Source organism: Electrona antarctica (genome assembly GCF_951216825.1).
Source record: "Electrona antarctica genome assembly, chromosome: 8".
Classification (NCBI taxonomy): Eukaryota; Metazoa; Chordata; class Actinopteri; order Myctophiformes; family Myctophidae; genus Electrona; species Electrona antarctica.
In genome coordinates this window covers 42,681,413-42,703,174 of record NC_136789.1, presented here as the reverse complement: position 1 = coordinate 42,703,174, position 21,762 = coordinate 42,681,413, and the positions used below count along the sequence as shown (strand labels likewise).

Sequence of the window (21,762 nt, the reverse complement as noted above, 5' to 3'; positions counted from 1 at the left end):
CATTTTTCAGTTGACATTAGGCAGTTTTTTCAAACAACACTTGATGAAAGGGTCGTACGAGCCTTACATGGTGTGTCACGAGTTTCAGTGCAAAGTCTACGGAGACGCTCAACAACAAAAAGTATAGCGTCAAAGTTAAGAAAACCTAATATATCAAATATTGTACTTGGGGTCCAAGACAAATTTCTCCCCTGGGAGACAAAATAAAGAAACCTTGAAACCTTGAACCTTGTACTATTAAATACTATTAAAGTACTATTAAATTAGCGGTTCTTCTTTTCCTTTCGGCCTTTCCCTTCAGGGGTCGCCACAGCGAATCATCTGCCTCCATCTTACCCTGTCATCTTTCTACCTCCTCTTCATTCACACCAACTAAATTAATTTCCTCTTTCACTAAATCCATAAATCTTCTCTTTGGTTTTCCTCTAGTCCTCCTCTGACAGCTCCAACCTCAGCATCCTTCTACCGATATATTCAATATCCCTCCTCTGTACGTGTCCAAACCATCTCAGTCTGGCCTCTCTGGCTTTATCTCCAAAACATCTAACATGTGCTAACGTGGACACTGCTGTTGTGAATTCAGCGATAACACAACGTGCCCCTCGCCCATGTCTCATACCTGCTCCAGCATCTGGATGCTTCCAGCCTGTTCGTCCAGTTCCTCCTCCTGGTCTTTGACCTTGGCTTCGAGGTCGCGGAGTTGCTTCTTGACCTTGGCCAGCGAGGCCTCGTCCTTGGACTCCTGGGAGGTGAGGTCGTGCAGCTCCGCCTCTAACTGCTGCACTTTCAGGTTGGCAGAACACAGCTCGAGGTCCTTGTCCTGCCGAGCGATGAGAGAACGTTAGAAACACAGCTCGCGGTCCTTGTCCTGCCGAGCGATGAGAGAACGTTAGAACACAGCTCGAGGTCCTTGTCCTGCCGAGCGATGAGAGAACGTTAGAACACAGCTCGAGGTCCTTGTCCTGCCGAGCGATGAGAGAACGTTAGAACACAGCTCAAGGTCCTTGTCTCGCCGAGCCATGGCACAAAGAACGTTCATAGTCCGGTTTTCGGTGAAGAGGTGATCACCGAAAACTACAACATGACGTCACGCCGCGGTGGTCACCGCTCACGCAACACATCTCTCTGTTTTTACTAACCGTTTTGGTGGTCACGTCTTCACCGAAAATTGGACTATGAATAGGCCTTTAGTCGGAGAGACGGACAGAGGCATGTGCACGCACACACACACAGTGGTGGGAAAAAAGTAAGTCGACAGCAAACAAGGAGAGAGATGGGGGGAAGACACGCAGAAAAGTTTGTCGGGATCGGGACTCAAACCCGCGACACGCTGGTTGGATTACCAGCCAAGGCGCCTGGACCGTTAGGCCGGCCCAGGCCAGATCGGCTATTTTCAAATGGCTAATGTTTTGTAATATTAAACAAAATCTATAAAGTAACTAGCAACTAAAGTTTTCAACTAATCGTAGTGGAGTAAAAGTACAACATTTGCCTCTGAGGTGTAGTGGAGTATAAGTAAAAGTACAGAATAATGGAAATACTCCAGTGAAGTAAAAGTACCTTGGAATTGTACTTAAGTACAGTACTTGAGCAAAAGTACAAGTTACTTGACACCACTGTACACACACACACACACACACACACACACACACACACACACACACACACACACACACACACACACACACACACACACACACACACACACGCACACAGGGACCTGGAACAACCACATTGTGCCATATATAGACATGGTAGACCAGATGCATGGTCCCCTGCAAGGACATCAGGTTCTATCAAGGGTATGTTTGTGGTGCAGCCTATATACCTGCAGCTGCTGGCGGAGGCTGAACATCTCCCCAGTCATCATGTCCTTCTCTCTGGCCAGCTTCTCTCTCTGGCTCCTCTCTCTCTGTACCTCCGCCTGAGATTGGCCCTGTTCCAGGTCAAATCTGAAACAAACAACACACACACACACACACACACACACACACACACACACACACACACACACACACACACACACACACACACACACACACACACACACACACACACACACACTTGAGTGGGATGATGAATATTTACTACTGAAGACTGCAACCATATTCTACTGTCCATTGCGCTCAGATATTATACATACTATATATTACTTTCAAATATCAAGTGAGGAAATTCACTTATTAGAACAATTTCTATCAGCAAATATATACTGTATGCTGAGCCTGTAATTTTCAGAAACTTTACTCATTTTGTAACTTTTTTATGTTATGAATTTGTCTCATTAGTATGAGTAATCTCACTACACAGACGTGAATGTTTTTATCGTTAACCTTTCTATGAAAGTATCTTTACCATTCATTTAAATTTGGATTATAATGGTGCGCATGTTTTATTCAACTGTCAGCATAGCGGCCATGTTAAACTGTTAAGTGTTCTGTGCTGTCGGCTCGGTGTAATTCTCCTTTTCTCTCCCGAAGCACAACTCAAAGTAATTCCTCCCCCGAAGCATCTTCAATTAGCCACAGGGGAGAGTTCACAGTTTGCCACAGCCATGGCTTCTGAAGTGCTTAGAGTCTGGAGTCATTTTCACAGCCAATGCAACGCCGGCGATTACAGACCACCTCCACAATTCAAATGAGTCACTACTGTATCCTAAGTCCAGATGTCTGAGTCACTCATCAAGAACAAAGGAGTGAGGCGTTTTATAATACAGTATCTATAGTGTGTGTGTGCGTGCGTGCGTGCGTGCGTGCGTGCGTGCGTGCGTGCGTGCGCGTGCGTGCGTAGACAGACAGACAGACAGACAGACAGACAGACAGACAGACGAGTTTGTCCAGGGACAGCCTGGCACTGATTAATTTGACAGTCAATGTGTGTGCAGATGGCTGGGAGACTAAAGGAGGCAGTGATGGTGTCTCCATAAGGCCGTGGCCACCTGTTAGCCATGCTGTGGGAATGGAAGGTGCAATAAGGTGCTTTCACATGCAGTACATTAATTGCCAAAAATGTGTCTGAAGAATTGTTTTCCTATGGAGGCAGCAATATACCTGTGCACCCTTGCAATGAAATTACAGCTTTATTAGATGCGCGCTGTACGAGTTGAGCTGCTCTGCAACAGGTTGAACAGTGGTGGTGGTACCAGACAAACCGGGTGCTGGTCTGTCTGGTAGAAGGAACGGGTATACCATTTCTATGGGTCACGACTCAAGTAAAAAGTTTTTTTTTTTTTTAGAAATAATAATAATAATACATTTATAAATGATGAAGATTCAAAAAAGTGTACAGTATTTGTTAAAATGTAATTTGGTGGGACACGCCCACCAGTTCATTAAGTATGCCTGGTTTGCCTGGTGGGTGGTGATGGGTGGTGATCCACCTGAACTGAAGCCACACCCACAGCTGTTGTTGTATGATAAAGGGGGAGGGGATGATTTGTGATGTCACTATATCACTGTTTATTTCATTGGCACGTTTGACTGTCAAGGTTTCAGCCTCCTGGAAGAAACGCTAAATACAAAGGGAAGACATCATTGCACAAAGCAACCACACCAAGGGGTCTAATGAAGTACTGTCACCTCATAAACACATGAAAAACCTGAAAAAATCATGGCACTCCCTCTTTAAAACAAACAAACAAATCTAAGAAATTTAAATTAATAATAATACTTTTTTTTAAAGTAGTGAAAATAGACAATCTAAAATGTCGCAAAGCAACGCGCTTGTAGATCTGCTATTTTCACTAGTTTGGGTCCTGGGCAAACGTCTAATTTCTCTTTTGGGTCTTGAGCTAAAACGTTTGGAAACCACTCGATTCTAGTACATCCTCAGTCCTCACAACATAAATCTATGTGTGCTGCTGCTTACTCATACGTTGAGTGCTTCTGTTTAAAGCTAAAGCTGTTATGCAACGTCTTTCATCAGGCGGCATGGCAGAGTATTATTAGCACCACCAGCAACTGGATAGTTCCATGTCTCCAAAAACCTAAGTCTCGTAGGAACGAGTGCAGTCACCTTGGCAACATCTCTCTCTCTCTCATTTAAACAACTTGCTTGTAAATCTCCAATCAGTAAGGGTCTAGTAGTGCCACGCTTATTTTTTGCTTTTCCATAGCCTGATAACCTGATTGTCCAGGAGAACCTATTTAGGAACCTTTGCCAGTGGCTCTGTGGCTACGAAGCCACTTGACGCTACCTGCCTAACATACTTTCATCAATCCATTCATCCATCCACCTGTCCTATACTATGTACAGATGATGCTACAGGTTCATGTGATGAACCTATACTATGTACAGATGATGCTACAGGTTCATGTGATGAACCTATACTATGTACAGATGATGCTACAGGTTCATGTGATGAACCTATACTATGTACAGATGATGCTACAGGTTCATGTGATGAACCTATACTATGTACAGATGATGCTACAGGTTCATGTGATGAACCTATACTATGTACAGATGATGCTACAGGTTCATGTGATGAACCTATACTATGTACAGTTGATGCTACAGGTTCATGTGATGAACCTATACTATGTACAGATGATGCTACAGGTTCATGTGATGCTGTCCTATACTATGTACAGATGATGCTACAGGTTCATGTGATGCTCACTTCCATCCACCTGTCCTATACTATGTACAGATGATGCTACAGGTTCATGTGATGCTCACTATACCTATATCCTATACTAAGTACAGATGATGCTACAGGTTCATGTGATGCTCACTTGCGCTGTTTCTTCTCCAGCTCATAGTTGCGTGTCTGTTGGCCCTCCAGATGCAGTTTGGTGTCCTGAAGCTCTGCTGTCAGTCTCTGGCATTTCTTCTTCAGCTGCTGCACAGCACGCTGCACGTCCTCATTGTCTGTCTGCAAGTCAGCCGCCTGCAGTGCACGTGCATACACATAATATGCTGACTGTCACTGTACACAAGGATATTCTAAACGTTTAACTTAGTGGTATGAAAATGCTAATGAGAACACAGACTGAATCTCAGACAGAAGTCTGTCGTTAGTAACCAGATACCAAGCCAGGCTGAGGTACTGTATACAACAAAGATCCCGTGCATATGCCAGCAAACACATATTATAGTAGTAAAATAGAATTGTCACTAAAGAAATGTTTTTGCTTTAGTTTCAGCCATCCAATCATGGCTCAGCCACACTTAAGACAGAGTGTCTGCAACTTGGCAAGTTCCTGTTGCTGAACCTCTAAAGGTGGCTATTTGACCAAAATGGTCAAATTTGCATAATTTGTGTCCTCGACGTCTCGCACTGCATTTGTTGCTGAAACATGAAAACAGGTTTTACCCTCCGTTCCAGATGTCTCTTGCTCTGTTGTTCCGTCTCCAACTTGTCTTCAAAGTCCTGCTGAAGTTTCTTTTTGATGAACTCTGTCTCACGAATGGCTCGGTTATACTTTATGCGCCACTCTCCTCCTGGAAGGTAAAAGCAGTGTTGACTGTTAAGTAAAGTTGAGTTGCGTAGATGAGGCGTTCATATTAGAGGGAATACTGTCTTCCCCACGTAAAAGAAAACGTCTTTCATCAAAACCTTACCGTATCACAACAGCAATAAGGTCAACGGGACACCACCCATTCTAAGTTCCTCAGCTATAATAATCTAAATAAAAACCAAATATATGACTGTAATCTTCAATACACCTCAGGTGAAAAGAAGTATCGTATTTGACGGCGAAGGACAAATTTAAGTGGCACTCTCCACAGTTCTTAACTGACCCTAATTCTGTACCTGTCAGAGGCTATCAGAGCCACAGCAGCGCCCGGGCACACTTTGAGGTGCAGCTTCATTTCTAAGCCTTATCATTTTGGTGGCTGTCCATTTCTCCTGCACATACCACCGCTGGCTCCTCCATCAGCGCTCCCTATTAGCATATATATAACATAATGACAGCTTGCAGGGCCACCGGCTCTGATCCCCACGATTATTTTCTCATTCATCGGAGGATTCGGATATGCTCTATAATGGCTTGTCTGCAGGGGGAAAAAAGTGTCACGGACACAACACCCTCGCTGCAAGCACACCCGGAAGCAAACGAACAAAGACACACAAGCCTGGGATTTAGGCTGGGTAGTATGCATCTTAATCCCGTGGCTGTGAATTAGTATTCCTAGATAGGACACTTAATGCAATTATGCAAGATGTGACCCAGCCACACTATCATGTTCTCCTGCTTAACCAGCGCAATGGCGCCTCTTATTACCACAGTTGTGACCGAATTTCAAACTGTGCTCATAATCCTCGTCTGAAGGATTCAGCCCAGCAAGTCAGGCAGGCTTAGGCAGCTGCACATGGTGGCACAAGTCATCTGGAATAAATGTTTGAAAATGCAGTGGGGTCCATTTAAAATGTAGTGCAGAGCAAAGCCTGTGAAAACAGCATTCTAAAGAAAAACTCAAATGTATATATATATATATATATATATATAAAAACATTAAACATGAATTCTAATAATATGAATGCACTCATATTACTCTCTAGGGCATGCTTTAATGGACTAGTTAAAGCCATTGATCTCGGAAGCACGGACCATATCCAGCCAGAATAATAAATCTCACTTGACATTTATTTTAGCCTTGTTATAAGCTGTGAATGAACATTAGCATTCGAAGCAGCAGCAACAACGATCAGGTGGTAAAGGAGCTTTAATGCGTCCGCCCTGCCAGAGCCCACTGGAAGGCGTTCAGACTGACCGGCGTCATCGTCGTCATCCGCCTCCAACTCCCCGTTCAGCTCGGCCGTTCTCAGGAGCCGGGCCTCCATCACCTCCACCTCCTGTGCTTCCATCTGCTTCTTCATGGCATCAAACTTGGCCTGGGACGGGACAGATTGGAACAGTGAGCGGGCCACAGAGCGGCCAGGTGTTCACTGTGGTTCCTGTGGCAACCTGCACGTGTCCATTTTGAGGCATTGTTTCATCCTCGGAGTCAAATGAACACTGCAGATTTGACCGCGTGCGTGCGTGCGTGCGTGCGTGCGTGCGTGCGTGCGTGCGTGCGTGCGTGCACCTGTAGGTCCTTCATGTCCTTCTCCATACGTAGTCGTTCTGAGGTCTCAGTCTCTAATAGCTGTGACGCTGACTCTGCCGTATTCCTCTCATCAGCCAACTCTGCCAACAACTCTGTGATCTAGAGGACACACACACACACACACACACACACACACACACACACACACACACACACACACACACACACACACACACAGTACATACATCACACACAGCACAGCAACATGAGAAGCAAAAAGCCTCTTCTGGGTGTAATACAAGCACATCCTTATTACCATACAAGCAGTCAGACCTTCAAATGAATCCATAGGGTGTTTAACCACAATGACAATTTCAGCAGTGCAACAACACAACAGACAGAGATCACACCCTGCTCTCCAGTCAACAACACAACAGACAGAGAACACACCCTGCTCTCCAGTCAACAACACAACAGACAGAGAACACACCCTGCTCTCCAGTCAACAACACAACAGACAGAGATCACACCCTGCTCTCCAGTCAACAACACAACAGACAGAGAACACACCCTGCTCTCCAGTCGATCGGTGTTCAGCCTCAGTTCATTCCTCTCCTTCTCCACCTTCTCCAGCTTTGCCCTCTGCTGCTGGAGGTCCTCCTGAAACACAGAGTTGCACCGTGAGACATGGAGAAAGTACTCCATTGTTTTACTTAAGTGAAAAGTATACTGTAATGTACTGTAGAAGTACTCCGTTAGAAGTAAAAGTACGCTGTTCAAAACGTACTTGAGTGAAAGTATTAGCATGAACATGTACTTAAAAGTACCAAAAGTAAAAGTACTCATTGTGCAGAATGTCCCGTTTCAAGTTTTCAAATGTATAAAAAATCTTTTGAAAATAGCAAGTTAAACTAAATTTGGCACTGATCGGTCCAGCGGCTTGCAAGGTTAGCAATGAGGTTAGGAGGGGCGCCGCCTGAATGTGACTTGAGCCACGTGAGGCACCGGCGAGCAAGCTAAAGCGAGCGAGTCTCCGTGCCGAGCGTTGCGAAGTCACCTTCGGTCGACTCAGCGCCGTCCGAGTTATGTACCGATAGGAACAGAATCTTAAATCATTGTCCTTCCTGGTCTCGGTGCCTCCGAGACGCCATTTCTTTGTTTGACAGGGGAGCGCCGGAGGAAGTTAGGAACTCCTTTTTCAATCTGACTCGTTTTTCAATCGTAATGTAACACATACACTTAATTATTTTGTTGAAATGTAATATAAGTTGTCTATTCAAAATGTCCGACGTGGGCTACAGACCTCAATAACAATCAGACATACGGTAAGACATATTGCACATAATGAGCAGTCATACAATACAGCACTTACATCTTTGGCTCTCATCTGGTCCTCAGTGAGCTGGACCTTGATGAGTGGCTGAACAGTGGTGAAGAGTTTCACTTACATCTTTGGCTCTCATCTGGTCCTCAGTGAGCTGGACCTTGATGAGTGGCTGAACAGTGGTGAAGAGTTTCACTTACATCTTTGGCTCTCATCTGGTCCTCAGTGAGCTGGACCTTGATGAGTGGCTGAACAGTGGTGAAGAGTTTCCACCAGTGCCAGTCCCTTACACCACGGTTCTTCACGATGTTCTTCTGGACACAGCGGATGGCCAGATCCTGAAGCTGTGGGGATACACACATACACACGTACACGCGCACATATGCAAATGATTCACACAGGCATGTGCACCAAATGGTGGGATTCACCATTTGATGCCCACAAGTCAAAGGTGTGCACACATTTCATGTAGCCAACGTTGGTCTTTTCTTCAGAAGAGAAATACACTCAAATATCATCATCATACTATAATTCACTCAATGTCTGAATGAATGTCTGTCTGAATGTCTGTCTGTCTGAAACACTGTCGTAGCTCCTCACTGGCTGCACCAATCGCTTCAACCTTTAACGAAGCCCTTTTCTCAATTTAACAACTTATTAATTAATAAGTAATTTATTAGTGAATTAAAATGTCCCATCGACTTACATGAGAATATGCAAAAACTCACATCAAGTCTTTTTCTCTCAGAACACACTTGGAAGGGAGGTCCATAATAATTATTAAAATTAATATAATACATAATTACATCAGTCGGTCTCATGGTGGCGCTATAACAGCCCACTTTACATTTCGCCTTATAACTCTTGAACCGTAGGTCGTAAAATCAAAATTTCACTTTCCCATGATCCTTTGGGTCATGCTACACCATATCGCCTTTTTGCTCTTCCACCTACAGCTTTTGTGCAAATCTCACAAACACATGATCTCTGGACCTATCCGATTAAAACACCACAGGCAGAAATTCCATAGTCCGTATCGTTCGGCGTTAATCGGCTTCCAAAGTTAGTCGGAGGGGCCTGTTTCACACAAAATGACACAAATCACGAACGTGTCCAATCACCCCAAATTGTATTCACATGTCGAGGGTGGTTTAATCAACGGAGAGCCCAAAGCAATTGCATTTGCATCCATAGGGGCGCCACAAATGCGGAAATGCGTTTATTGCAAAAACATGCTTTTTGGGGGATAAATCCGCTATGTTTGCGATAGCGTAGCCTACGTGGGAGACAGGACAATTCCCTCCCGAACAGTAATGTGATCTATTACATCGCATCACCCACACTGTACATCATTTGGTGTTCATATATTCAGAACGGGTAAGGTCTAGTCCTTCAAATCATACTCGTTAAGTCTTGGGACAGTTTTTGAGTGGTGCTAGCCACTTCTTTACGCAGCAATGTGTGTCCCTCATATGTCTGTATGTATGTCTGAGCACGGAAATACTGTTTTTTCACTAAATGGAAACTAAATAAAAACTAAGTTACGATGACTAAAACTATGACTAAATGTATTGACAGTTTCGTCAACAAATAAAAACTACACTAAAATGTTAGGAAGGGACTGGTAGTTGAAATTTAAAGCAGCACTATGAAACTTTCCTCTACTACCCCAGAGAATAGAGACAACCTGCTTACCCAGGGAGAATTCCGGTGTCATAGTAGCAAGAGCAGTAAAACAAATAAATAAAGATAAAATAAATCCAAATAAAACAATAGTTAGACTTCAAATTATAACACATGTGGTCCCTGAACGAACAGGTTAGTGAATGTACACTTGTACAGTCTATCAATAAATATGAGTATAAGTGTGCAATATATCCCCATTGAATCTATTCATTAATACATGTCTGGAGTGGTGATAGAGAGCACATTCCAAGACTAGCAGTGTTTATTGAATTAAATCAAACATGTCTGCAAATAATTCCAAGTGTTATACGATTTCCATGCTGCTTATGCGTGAGAATTTCTGGCTGAAGCAGATTATGGGTAAACCCAATTAGAGCAACATAGTTCCCAGCATCAGGTACACTGTGCCCTGAAGGCACCCTCTACGACCAATTAGGATTTGTCACACCATGAAAGCATTAGCATGCAGTAAAATGCATCAAATCTCCGACAACCACATCAAACAGGCCTCATTTGTAACATTTAGCCCATAATGACTTAATGACTTTCACAAACAAAAGATTAAACCACTTGAGCAGCGTGAATAAACAAAGTGTTATACTGTATCACATTGAGAGGGCATGACAGTGTGCAACGGAAACTGGAATTGGAATGAGGCAAGATTATGACAAAACACATGACCTCCATGCTATGCCATCTGCCTGAGCACTCTACAGATACCTAATGTGCAGCTTAGCAAAAGGACTGGGAGGGAATGTCAAATTTTTGGTAACAGATGGAGATGAATGTGTTTTTCTGCTTGCCAATTGTGTGCGTGTGCGTGTGTGCGTGTGTGCGCGTGTGCGCGTGCATGCGTGCGTGCGTGCGTGCGTGCGTGCATGCATGCGTGCGTGCGTGTGTGTGCGTGCAGACTGTAAAATGAGCCCTACTCTACCACAGGGGGCAGTACCAGCTCTACCACCTGGCTCCACTGCGTATCCAAATAAGACTCTTAAACCCACCACTTATTATGAGACTTACTAGCTGCTCTACTCAGTATTTTAGGAATTCTAGCTTCGTATCTTGGTGGGCATGCTAATCATCTGCCTCCATCTCACCCTGTCCTCTGCCTCCTCTTCATTCACGCCAATATGTCCTCTTAAACTAAATCCATAAATCTCCTCTTTGGTCTTCCTCCAAACTCCTCTGATATATTCACTATCCCTTCTCTGTACGTGTCCAAACCATCTCAGTGTTGGAACAACAGATGTATTGTCATAGGAAAGTAGGAGATTGCTGCGGTATGCATGTCTGTCCGCAGCTAATCTCGCAAACTACGATGTCGATAAGCATAATATTTCTTCTTGTACACATTGCTGGCCAATAATATGAATATATCGGTCAACGACAACTATGTCATGATGTAGTATCACATTACGTCTAATTTCTTTTTTGAGCAATTGCAAATTATTAATCATTAATGCTCATTACATTAGCCCAGTGAAACATTGTTTCATTGCGATAGAACGTCGATTTGACGTAATGCCGATACATGTAGTCAAAAAGATTAAGCTGAGGTCATGCCCAGTTAGGTTATACAGTATAATTAGTACCATTTCTACAGTAGCAAGTTTACATAATTATACCCACTATATACCTGACCACATGTTAGACTGTCTTCATAGTTTCATCATAATGAGTTACATCTCTCAGCTCATAGCACGAGGCCTGGTTCCAAGTGTTGTTTAACTACATCATTGTAACTGTTTTTACCTGTAGCTGTTCCATTTCCATTTCCAATTATTTTGTACTTCCTTACATGTCATACACAGTGCTACAATGTGCTGTACTTATTCTGTTTTTCATTCGTCTAAGGAGCTAACATTACTCCTAGACCACCCGATGTGTGCATGGATGACTTGCCCGTGTATTTCAGCTTTCAGCTGCAAGCTTCTCTGGCAAATAGAGAAGCAAATAGCAACAGATTGGACTCCTGCATGGCATAGCAGGAGGACCATAAACGCATTTACTCCCCTGAAATTAACGTAATATTGAATTGCGTCACTCAAAAATAATAAGCGTGATTCGTGTCGCACCTGATGTGAGTGAGTGCGTCCCAACAACCAGGGAATGTAAAGAGAATGTGGAACATCTTCATTATCTAAGTAATTCACACATGTAAAAGGATTTATTTCCCCCAGCTAGCCTTAGTTAAAAAAGTGGTTAAAAAGACTGCATTTGGCAAAGGAAGGTAGAGAGAGAAGTCCTTGGTGAGACTGCAAGTGGGCAATAAACTCAAATCTAGGATGTTTAATGAGCTTGTTTAATTGGATGTGTCCAAAGAAATATAATGTTTAACACAGTTTTTGGAAGGAAGAAAAATGGAGCCTGTAGCACTCAATCTTTAAAAAAAGAAATGGTTTATGTGCACTGCGAATATTCCAGTGCCATAGTTTCCTCACTTGGAGAAACAAAGTGCCAAAGGGCATGCATCCTCGTGGAGATTTGCACTCTACTGAGCGGACCTTGCTAGTTTTATTTTGAACATATTGACATCAACACAGGACTTACTGAAATTATGGCCACAGTTTATTTTAAACGGCATATGGAGAACTAATTGCAACTCTTCCACGCCACTTTTTATTTGTAATGTTATATTCTTCAAAATGTGGGTTGTCATTTTATTTATAGACTCAAAAAAGTGGGACCGTGGCACAGCCTCACAGATTCAAATAACTCAGTGTCTCTGCTGGGCCTGTTCTGACATGGAACAAATCGTAAATATGCATATTACCGTCTCTACCCTGCAAAGACTGGGTATTTCGTACAGTACAGAGGCACAGCAGCCAAATCAATTTCCACGAAGGGAGAAGAGCAAGGGCACAAGTGGATGTCATTAAACAACGATTATTCTAAGACTGGGTGGCAACACACTCAGTTAATCTCCCTCATGGAGCAAAGGAGCAATGGTTCTCCCTCAGTAATATACCACTTCACTGCCCTGTCCAATTACTCTGCTGGAGAGGTGGTGCATTTTGAATATTAAGGCACCAAATTTGATGGGGAAGAAAGGAGAATTTATACACTATGTCAGCATATTGTATTTATCTTTCAGATGATCCATGCAAAGAGACCCACATGTGACTTTACACAATGGCAGGTTTCGCAATTTGCAGAGTGATATTAGTCTGACAACAGCACCATGTTTTGTTGATGATGGATTACAGCAGTGTAACCAAATGTGAAAAAAACAGTGGAAATGCTTCATGAAATCAAAGACATTTTTTTATTTGTGTGCTTTTGTCATTTTCCTGTTGACTGCAAAATCTTCTCTCCAACCTGTGAATGGCCTTTTCTGAGGTAAATGTAATTTATTGTAAATCCTCATTTAATTTTCTGCAGTAGGAACCTAAGGGGTATTTTACAGTATATGGGTCAAAAGAAAAATTAAAGTATGTAGTGTACGTGTGACATACTGTACATCATTTATATCAGTGGTTTTCAACTTTTTTCATCTCAAGGCCCATTATTTATTCAGCATTTGACCCACGGAACACCATTTGATGAGATTTAGCCTCTCAGATCCAAAACTATGAATATTTTGTTGTCGTTGAATAAGATTTTGTCCACAATTCCATGCTGTATTGATGTGGTACCATAACAGGCAAACGTTGATCAAAATACAAATTCTATTATTTGTGTAGACTTCTTCTAAATTATGTAATGCAGATGTTTAACAATAATTGAACTATTGAGAGCGTACAATTAAAGCGAATTGACCCGTAATGGTCCATTTGGTTTCATGTTACGCTCTCAAGAGTTAAAGATCCATTGTGTCCATTTGGTTACCAACTCTCCATCATTTAGCTGGGGACCACCTGGAACCCCCTCAAGGACCACTGGTTGAAAACCACTGAATTATATTGATAATATGATAATAACATGATAATAAATAAATAAATACAAATCAAATAAGAAAAACGAATTGCCTACTTTAATGTACCTCGCCAAAACAGCAAAGCAAAAAGTTACAGAGTAAAATAAAGTGACTCTTATCTTTCCATTATAGATACATTTACAAGAAAAGATGTGGGAGGGCTCAGAGGGGGGGTGAAAAAAGCCCCTTAGCTAATGGATTTTGTAATGGTACAGCTGTCAAGCGAGCTTGCACGGTCCCTTACTGCTGACTTTCTGCCATTTCCAACAGATTAGAGAGCACCAAGGTTCTTGGTCTGCCGCTCTGTGTGAATAATGACCTTTGAACTTAATCCATTGAGACCTGGAACGCATCCATGTCACGTTAGCGTTTAACCACATTAACCATTAACCCATTTTGGGGCGGGAACCCCTTTTGGTGTTTTAAACATTGTTATAATTTAGCTATTGAAAAATAGCAGATCTACAAGCTCATAGCGCGCCACCGAGTGGCGCGCTATGAACTTGTAGATCTGCTATTTTTGAAAAATCGTTAAAATGTGCCTCAAATCTTTCCGAAAATTGTCATGATTTAGAAAACTTTTTTTTTTAAATTTCTACGTCAGGCCTGAATGGGTTAATAAGAGGAACACTGTGGCCTTTTGCGGCTTACCATTTTCAACCAACACCCATTACTCAAAAGCTGCTTGCGTTGCTATATGGGTGAAAAGGGAACGGAAATCAGATCATGTCAGCAGTATAGAAGCCAGTCCTAAGACACTGCAGGAAGAGGCTGTATTATGTTCTATTGCAGCCTATAATATATATTCACAATAATGTGTTAATGCTGTTTATTGGCTTCACTGACATCACCAAAAGAGAAGTTGATTGAATTAACTTTTTTTTCTTCTTCTGCTGGTTCATGATTACATTTAGTGAGACATAGTGTACATGGAGGATGGAGAGAAGCAGCATGTCAGCAGTATGTAAGGTTCACATGTCACATGTGATCCCTGTGACGATGCTGATTGGATAGCTCAGGATGCTGTGGGGGCCGGGTTGGACTAATGGATTTGAGTGCAAGTAGTTCAAGTGTAAGGAGTTGAACATGCAGATACATTGGTGCTATAGTCAGCACTAGCAACCCCTCACGTCCTCAAGGCCTCCGAAAACTCACACATTAAAAAGCCAAATAAACAGTAGGCCTAAACTGCTAATTTTTGATAATAATGTTTTTGTTGATTTATAAATTAAATGTCAAAGAGTCATTTATTGTCCATGAATAAATTATAAAACCTCAAACAGAATCACAATAAATGAGCTCTCAGGCTGTTACTTGTTTGTTTGTTTTTGGCAGATTATAAATGTATGGCCATGTGCATTCTACGTAAAAAAAACAAAAAAACAATCTTCATATTAGTGATAACTAGACTGGTGCCCTGCTGTAGAGCACCGAGTCGGTAACGATGGAAGATTGGAGATCCATGCCCCCCCTGGCTATGCAATACCCGTTGTACCCGTGTCAGAGTACCCGTTCCACCCATATGTCTGTGTCCATCATTTGATGCCCATATATGGAGATTTCTGTATCTGTCTCTCTGTGTTCTCTCTATTCCTATATGTAGTTCTGTGTCAGGCATGCCTAAATATGAAGTGTTGTGATGTCAGAACACAGGCCAGCTCCATATATGGAGATATAGGGGTGATCAGGTCCAGAGCCCGGGCAGAGGCTTTTGTGCTGGTTCTGGACAACCGGCTATCCGACGGACTCGACACCGGGCACTGCACTCCCTGTGGTGGTGTGGAACGCGTGTGTCGAATTTGAAGTCGGTGGTGCTGTTTTTCGAGTTACGTGGATTACAGATGTATACACCTACTGTACGTACAGTTGGAGGCCATCGATATTGTCCTTTTCTTTTTGCTGAGGTTTGCGTGATCTGCGCAAAATGACAGTTAACCCATTTTGGGCGGGAACCCCATTTTGGTGTTTTAAACATTGTTATAATTTAGCTATTGAAAAATAGCAGATCTACAAGCTCATAGCGCGCCACCGAGTGGCGCGCTACGAGCTTGTAGGTCTGCTATTTTTGAAAAATCGTGAAAATATTTATTTCAGAAAACTGGAGGATATAGAAGGATTTTTAAAAATTTTGAGGTCAGGCCTAAATGGGTCAAATGATAAGGGACAATATCGGTGGCACCCAACTGTACACACAGAGCCTTGGTGCATTTATAGATAGATAAGCCATGCCTACCTTTCTCTTCTTGAAGGCGTGTCGTGCCAGGTAGCCACTGCATGAAGCTTGGAACAGGGTTATGTTACGTCTGGTCTGCTCATCCCGCTGCTCCTCCAGCTTAGCCAAGGTCCCAGCTCTGAAGAACAACTAGAGTAGAACACACACGCACGCACACATGCACGCACACACACACACATGCACGCACGCAAACACAAACTTTAACCCATTCAGGCCTGACGTCGAAATTAAAAAAAAAAAGTTTTCTAAATCATGACAATTTTCGGAAAGATTTGAGGCACATTTTAACGTAGCAGACCTACAAGTTCATAGCGCGCCACTCGGTGGCGCGCTATGAGCTTGTAGATCTGCTATTTTTCAATAGCTAAATTATAACATAATGTTTAAAACGCTAACGCGACATGGATGCGTTCCAGGTCTCAATGGGTTAAGCCTAGTTTTGGGGTTTATACTTTATTTATCCTTTTGTCACACAACTGTCACTGGATAAATTATAAATGAGCCTCAGATCATTTCATCTAGCGACCAAAGGGTATAATTGCTCCCAAGATGGACATTCAGAGGCGAGGTCACCCATGGTCATTGGGTGTGAAAAACACACACCTTAGAAGTGCACTGAACCGGTAAATCAATATGAAACGGCGTAATCCATGGCCAAGAGAGTCTTATCTGATGAGGAAGCTGTGATTAAGTTATTATCTCTCACAATCAGCGAGTATATCCGTCTAATCAGTTAAAGCTAGAAATAGTAGTTGGATCACAGGACAGCCTGTCTATCCCTCAGTCACAGGGATTAGGTACGGTGGGTGAATGCCTTCAAGACACGAGCACGGCGAGCAACTCAAATGAATGGATGATGATGAGAGATCTGTCTCAAGCCAAGGCTCTCTCTAGCCTGGCTCCAGTGCTTTATAAATGACCAAACTCCTATGGGTGATCTGTTAACAGGAAAGAGGCTGGAAATGACAGAGTAGCGTCAAGTAGGGGAGAATCTCTGAACCAGTATGGGGGAGTGATGCGTTCAATGATGGATGTCAGAGTAAATGGAGTTGTGAAATGGCATGCTGAAGACCCTTATTGAAAGGGAGACCATTAGCCAATTCCTGAGTATTTACCCATACTGTGTCTACTTAGCACTTTAAAAGCCACTACACAGGAGGAAGAACGAGCAGATTGTAATGAGTGTAGACACAAATTGTGCAGTTTGCATGCACATATATAACAGTGTGGTTTATCCCATCTAAGCTTTGATTCCACTGCAATGAGGATATTGACATCATATAATTGGCTTGCTAGACAGAGGTTGCCAAGATGTCACAGCAGGAGTGCTCAACTACTTCTGAATCAAATTCACACTCCAGTCCAAACCAATGTCAACATCTGTTTCCAAATCATTTCATCTTCAGACACCTATAAAGAGACCTGAAAGGCATATAGAACAGACTATACTTATTGTAGAAAGATTTAATAGTGTTGGTACGGCCAGCAGCAGGGCCGGATTTACCCTCCCAAGGGCCCCCAGGCTAGACAAAATTTCAGGGCCCCCCTGGGCTGCTTGGTGTGGATTTTTTTTTGGTATTTTGTTTTAATTTCGCTGTAATTTTGGGGTACCCAGCCCCCCCAAAAGAGAGAGGCAGGTAGGCAGACAGATAGACTAGTCACTGAATGAATGCAGCCACTAGTAGCCAGTAGTGCACTAATGCAGTTTTACAGCAAAATATTTCACAATGTGCTCTATAAAATCACAGTAAGAGAGATGAGCAATACAAAAAAGAGTAAAGCCACTAATAGTGCACTAATGCGGTTGCCAGTTTTACAGCAAAAATATTGGGGGTATTTTGTTTTAATTTTGGGGTACCCAGCTCCCCAAAAGAGAGAGAGAGAGAGAGAGAGAGAGAGAGAGAGAGAGAGAGACACTATAGTCGCTGTACATGGCAGGCTTTAGGGCTTTCCACAGCTACCCCACAACACAGCATCACTGTCTGCAGTGCAGACAGCAGAGCAGAAGCTCTCAATGTTTTAACCATAATACTAAATATACAATAACTAAACATAAATCTCACTTGAATTGGATTGCAATACTTTACAATTTTTAACTAACGGTTAGTCCGGCCTTGGCCAGCAGTGTGAAATGTGATTTGTCTACAAGTACCACTCTGAAAAAGGCCTATTGCTTGCAATATCATGAATACAAAATGATGGGGTTAGGCAGATCTGTGATCCATAAAAAGTGATGAAAATTGACATTCCTCAAGGACAAACAAATGAAACAGGAAGTGCACAAATGACTCATAAAGTAAAGTCTAGTTTGTTTGCCTGTTTTGAGAAGGCTACATTTCATTGCCGGAGGGATTAAACTGGCAGAGGTGGCAGTGCTCCTATATTTAGCTACATATAGGCCCTCAAAAATATATTGATAGTGCTAGGATATGAACGCTAGTATGGTTTCTCTATGTCAACTACCGTGAGTAGGTTTACTATACTGTCTGTAAGTGATTTGGTACTTGACAAAAGACTGCAGTGGCCTACTGACCTTCAGTTCAAGATCTGACCGACCCCACTCCCGCTCACTTAGAACAGCTAACATATGTCTATTCGAACCTTCCCTGAAGCTTCCCCTGGACAATACTTAACTCCACACATTCTAGACACTTCCTCCTCCTGGTTCACAAACTGTGTAATGCCACTGTCTGCAAACTCACCTCTTCAGACTCCACCTCGCCCCTATAGAACTCCTCTTCAGACTCCACCTCACCCCTATAGAACACCTCTTCAGACTCCACCTCACCCCTATAGAACTCCTCTCTCCTTATCACCTCTTCAGACTCCACCTCACCCCTATAGAACACCTCTTCAGACTCCACCTCACCCCTATAGAACTCCTCTCTCCTTATCACCTCTTCAGACTCCACCTCACCCCTATAGAACTCCTCTTCAGACTCCACCTCACCCCTATAGAACTCCTCTCTCCTTATCACCTCTTCAGACTCCACCTCACCCCTATAGAACTCCTCTCTCCTTATCACCTCTTCAGACTCCACCTCACCTATAGAACTCCTCTCTCCTTATCACCTTTTTTGAGTGATGCTAGTTATACTACGCAGATCTATGTTAGTTCAGTTAGCCTACTTGTTCATGGATTTGTTTCGCTTGCAGTCAATGTTAAGAATGTTATTTAGAGTATGTTGTTTAGAGTATAGACAGATGCTTGGTTTCATGTTCATGTTTACCTTGTATCCTAGTTTCTTTGGAGCACTACAATGTTCTCTTTGCACTTCACTTCACTATTTACTCTGTTGTTTGTTGAATAGGGTTTGTGCTTACTCCGCTTACTCTGAATTTGCACTTCAGTCCATCTGGTTAAGAGTGTCTGCTAAATGCCTAAATTGCAACGTTAAGTTCTGTTCTGAATGGCTAGTGCGGAGGAGAGTAGTACTCACCCTACTCAGACCCATGTGATAGCTGCTCTTCTCCAAGTCCAGTGACTCCAACAGCTCTTCCACTGCCTGGACAGAGAACGCACGCACGCACGCACGCACGCACGCACGCACGCACGCACGCACGCACGCACGCACGCACGCACGCACGCACGCACGCACACAGGCACGCACGCACGCACACACACACACACACACACACACACACACACACACACACACACACACACACACACACAGGTCTCAAACCTCGGATGCTTTTGTTAACACTGTACTTTGGTTCAGCGGCCCCCAGGTCCCTCAGCGGCGTGTCATCTGTGACATCAGGCTACACCTCCTCCATTTCACTCTAATCTATTCCCCGACATGCTTCTTTCTCAAAGGCATTAAGCACCCAGAGAGAATCAAAATGCGGACCATAGTAGACAACAGCAGAATCCAGCTGCTCCAGGCTTAGTGGTGTCGGTGCCACAGCATCCATTAACACACACACACACACACACACACACAGTCCGTACGTACAGAGGCCTTTCCCGGTCCCATTTACCAGCCTGTGTGTTGGTGTGTGTTTGTCTGTACCTCTGCACCCCCTGCTAGAGCCCCCTGCCTGAAAGACCATATCTAGATTACACAAGGAGAGGTTAGCCGCGAGCACTGAGGGGCTTTTGTTTGCCACCGTTTCCACAGAAACACAGCCCCAAGACACTGACACAGGGGGAGAAAGGCTTTCTTTTTTTCACTCCATCGCCCCATTCTTTGACTCTTTCCCGTTCCTGTCTAGAGACGAGGTTTAGTGTTTTTCTTTCTCGCCATTACAGGTCTCAACACACTGCTCCCCCTCGCTGAAAGTTTACCTCCAAAGGGAGGGAACATTAGCAGCCTCTCTCCACAGGTTGGATTTCATGAAATGTCAAACTATCAGACTGTCTCACTGTTGCATCTCCAAATGCAATACAGTATTGACGTCCTTGCCTGGCAAATCGTTGAGGCGAAAAATCTCGCTAGTTAGCTGTCATGGCCCTGCATATTAAGTAGATGTGTCCAAATACTTGGACTGTATGTTTGCGAGCTCTTAACCCCAATGCAATTAGTGGGCATTTCCTGTCTACACTTCCTATCGATCTGCCTCGGTAACAGGCATGATGCAGCTGGAATTAAGCTGATCAGGTCATTACAACGGCTCTGATGAATGGAGCTTTCTTTCTCTGTCAGTGGCTGCTGTCAGACCACAGAGGGAGTGGGAGAACACTACCTCTCCACATTATTAATCTTCTCCGTCCTTCCCCCCTACGAGAGCTATAAATCATTATTCCCTTTTTCTGTCTGTCTGTCTGTCTCTCTCTCTCTCTCTCTCCCCCACTTTCCGACCGACTCACCCGCTTCTCATCCTTCACTATGTAATTTCGGCCATGTTTCTTGGTGAGGTGCGGTGCCAGCACGTCAAAACGTCGTCGGAACTCAGAGAACACCATGTGATCTGGGTAACCTGTAGCAGAGCAAGGAGAGAGAGAGAGAGAGAGAGAGATAGAGACATAATTCAACATAGTCCATGATATATGGAACCGGGTATTCACGGGCCTTTAGGAAAGCACTGTGGCGGTGACTGTCGGCCTGTATATCTGTGGCTCAGTGAGCTCACCCTGCCTGTAGATTCTCAGCGCGTCCAGCAGCTTGGAGCCACGGAGCTGAGCGCGCAGCAGGGCAGCATCCAGCTGCGTCAGGCCAGAAACTGCACTCTCCGCTGCATGGACATCACTGTCCCCCCCTTTAGACATGGAGCCACTCAGAACCTTCAGGGCGTCAGCCTTTGGCAGCAGGCAGTGAACAAAGTGGACCCTGGACCTGCGCACCATGTCCAACAGAGCGTCCTGGAGGAGGCAAGCGTTGGGTTAGGTAGGGGTTTATTGCAGAAACAAGTACACTGCTAACCAACATAATACTTAAAATGTGATGCTGTTTAATCATATTGTGGTATAGGGTATGTGCGTGACATCATCATCATATCCGGAAGTTATGCGGGAGGGCCTAGTGAGTGGCAAAAAACGACTTTCTGGCCCTGACAGCCCATACATCCAAACAGAAAAGTCCTATCTGATTTCATTAAACGACGATGAGCGAGAAGTCGAGGGGTGTCAACGCAAGCGTATTTTCGTGGACGCAGTCCCGTGAA

At 43.6% G+C, this 21,762-nt stretch overlaps 2 protein-coding genes across 7 annotated transcripts in view; one reads left to right on the top strand and one right to left on the bottom strand.

Annotated features, from left to right (window-relative positions):
* LOC306928531 (vascular endothelial zinc finger 1-like) overlaps nt 1-21,762 on the top strand; it is a 129,770-nt gene that overhangs the window by 50,697 nt on the left and 57,311 nt on the right. The window lies entirely within an intron of this gene.
* The window catches only part of LOC306928527 (unconventional myosin-XVIIIa-like), an 82,655-nt gene that overhangs the window by 34,191 nt on the left and 26,702 nt on the right, over nt 1-21,762 (bottom strand). For all 6 annotated transcript variants that reach the window (XM_079508730.1, XM_079508731.1, XM_079508726.1 and 3 more), the window contains 12 exons: nt 21,232-21,460; nt 20,969-21,078; nt 19,596-19,661; nt 16,156-16,284; nt 8,521-8,664; nt 7,567-7,656; nt 7,036-7,155; nt 6,721-6,841; nt 5,318-5,445; nt 4,737-4,891; nt 1,829-1,952; nt 620-820 (listed from right to left, as the gene is read on the bottom strand). In XM_079508730.1, coding sequence (XP_079364856.1) covers nt 620-820; nt 1,829-1,952; nt 4,737-4,891; nt 5,318-5,445; nt 6,721-6,841; nt 7,036-7,155; nt 7,567-7,656; nt 8,521-8,664; nt 16,156-16,284; nt 19,596-19,661; nt 20,969-21,078; nt 21,232-21,460 — 1,617 coding nt within the window. The remainder of the gene's footprint in view (nt 1-619; nt 821-1,828; nt 1,953-4,736; nt 4,892-5,317; nt 5,446-6,720; nt 6,842-7,035; nt 7,156-7,566; nt 7,657-8,520; nt 8,665-16,155; nt 16,285-19,595; nt 19,662-20,968; nt 21,079-21,231; nt 21,461-21,762) is intronic.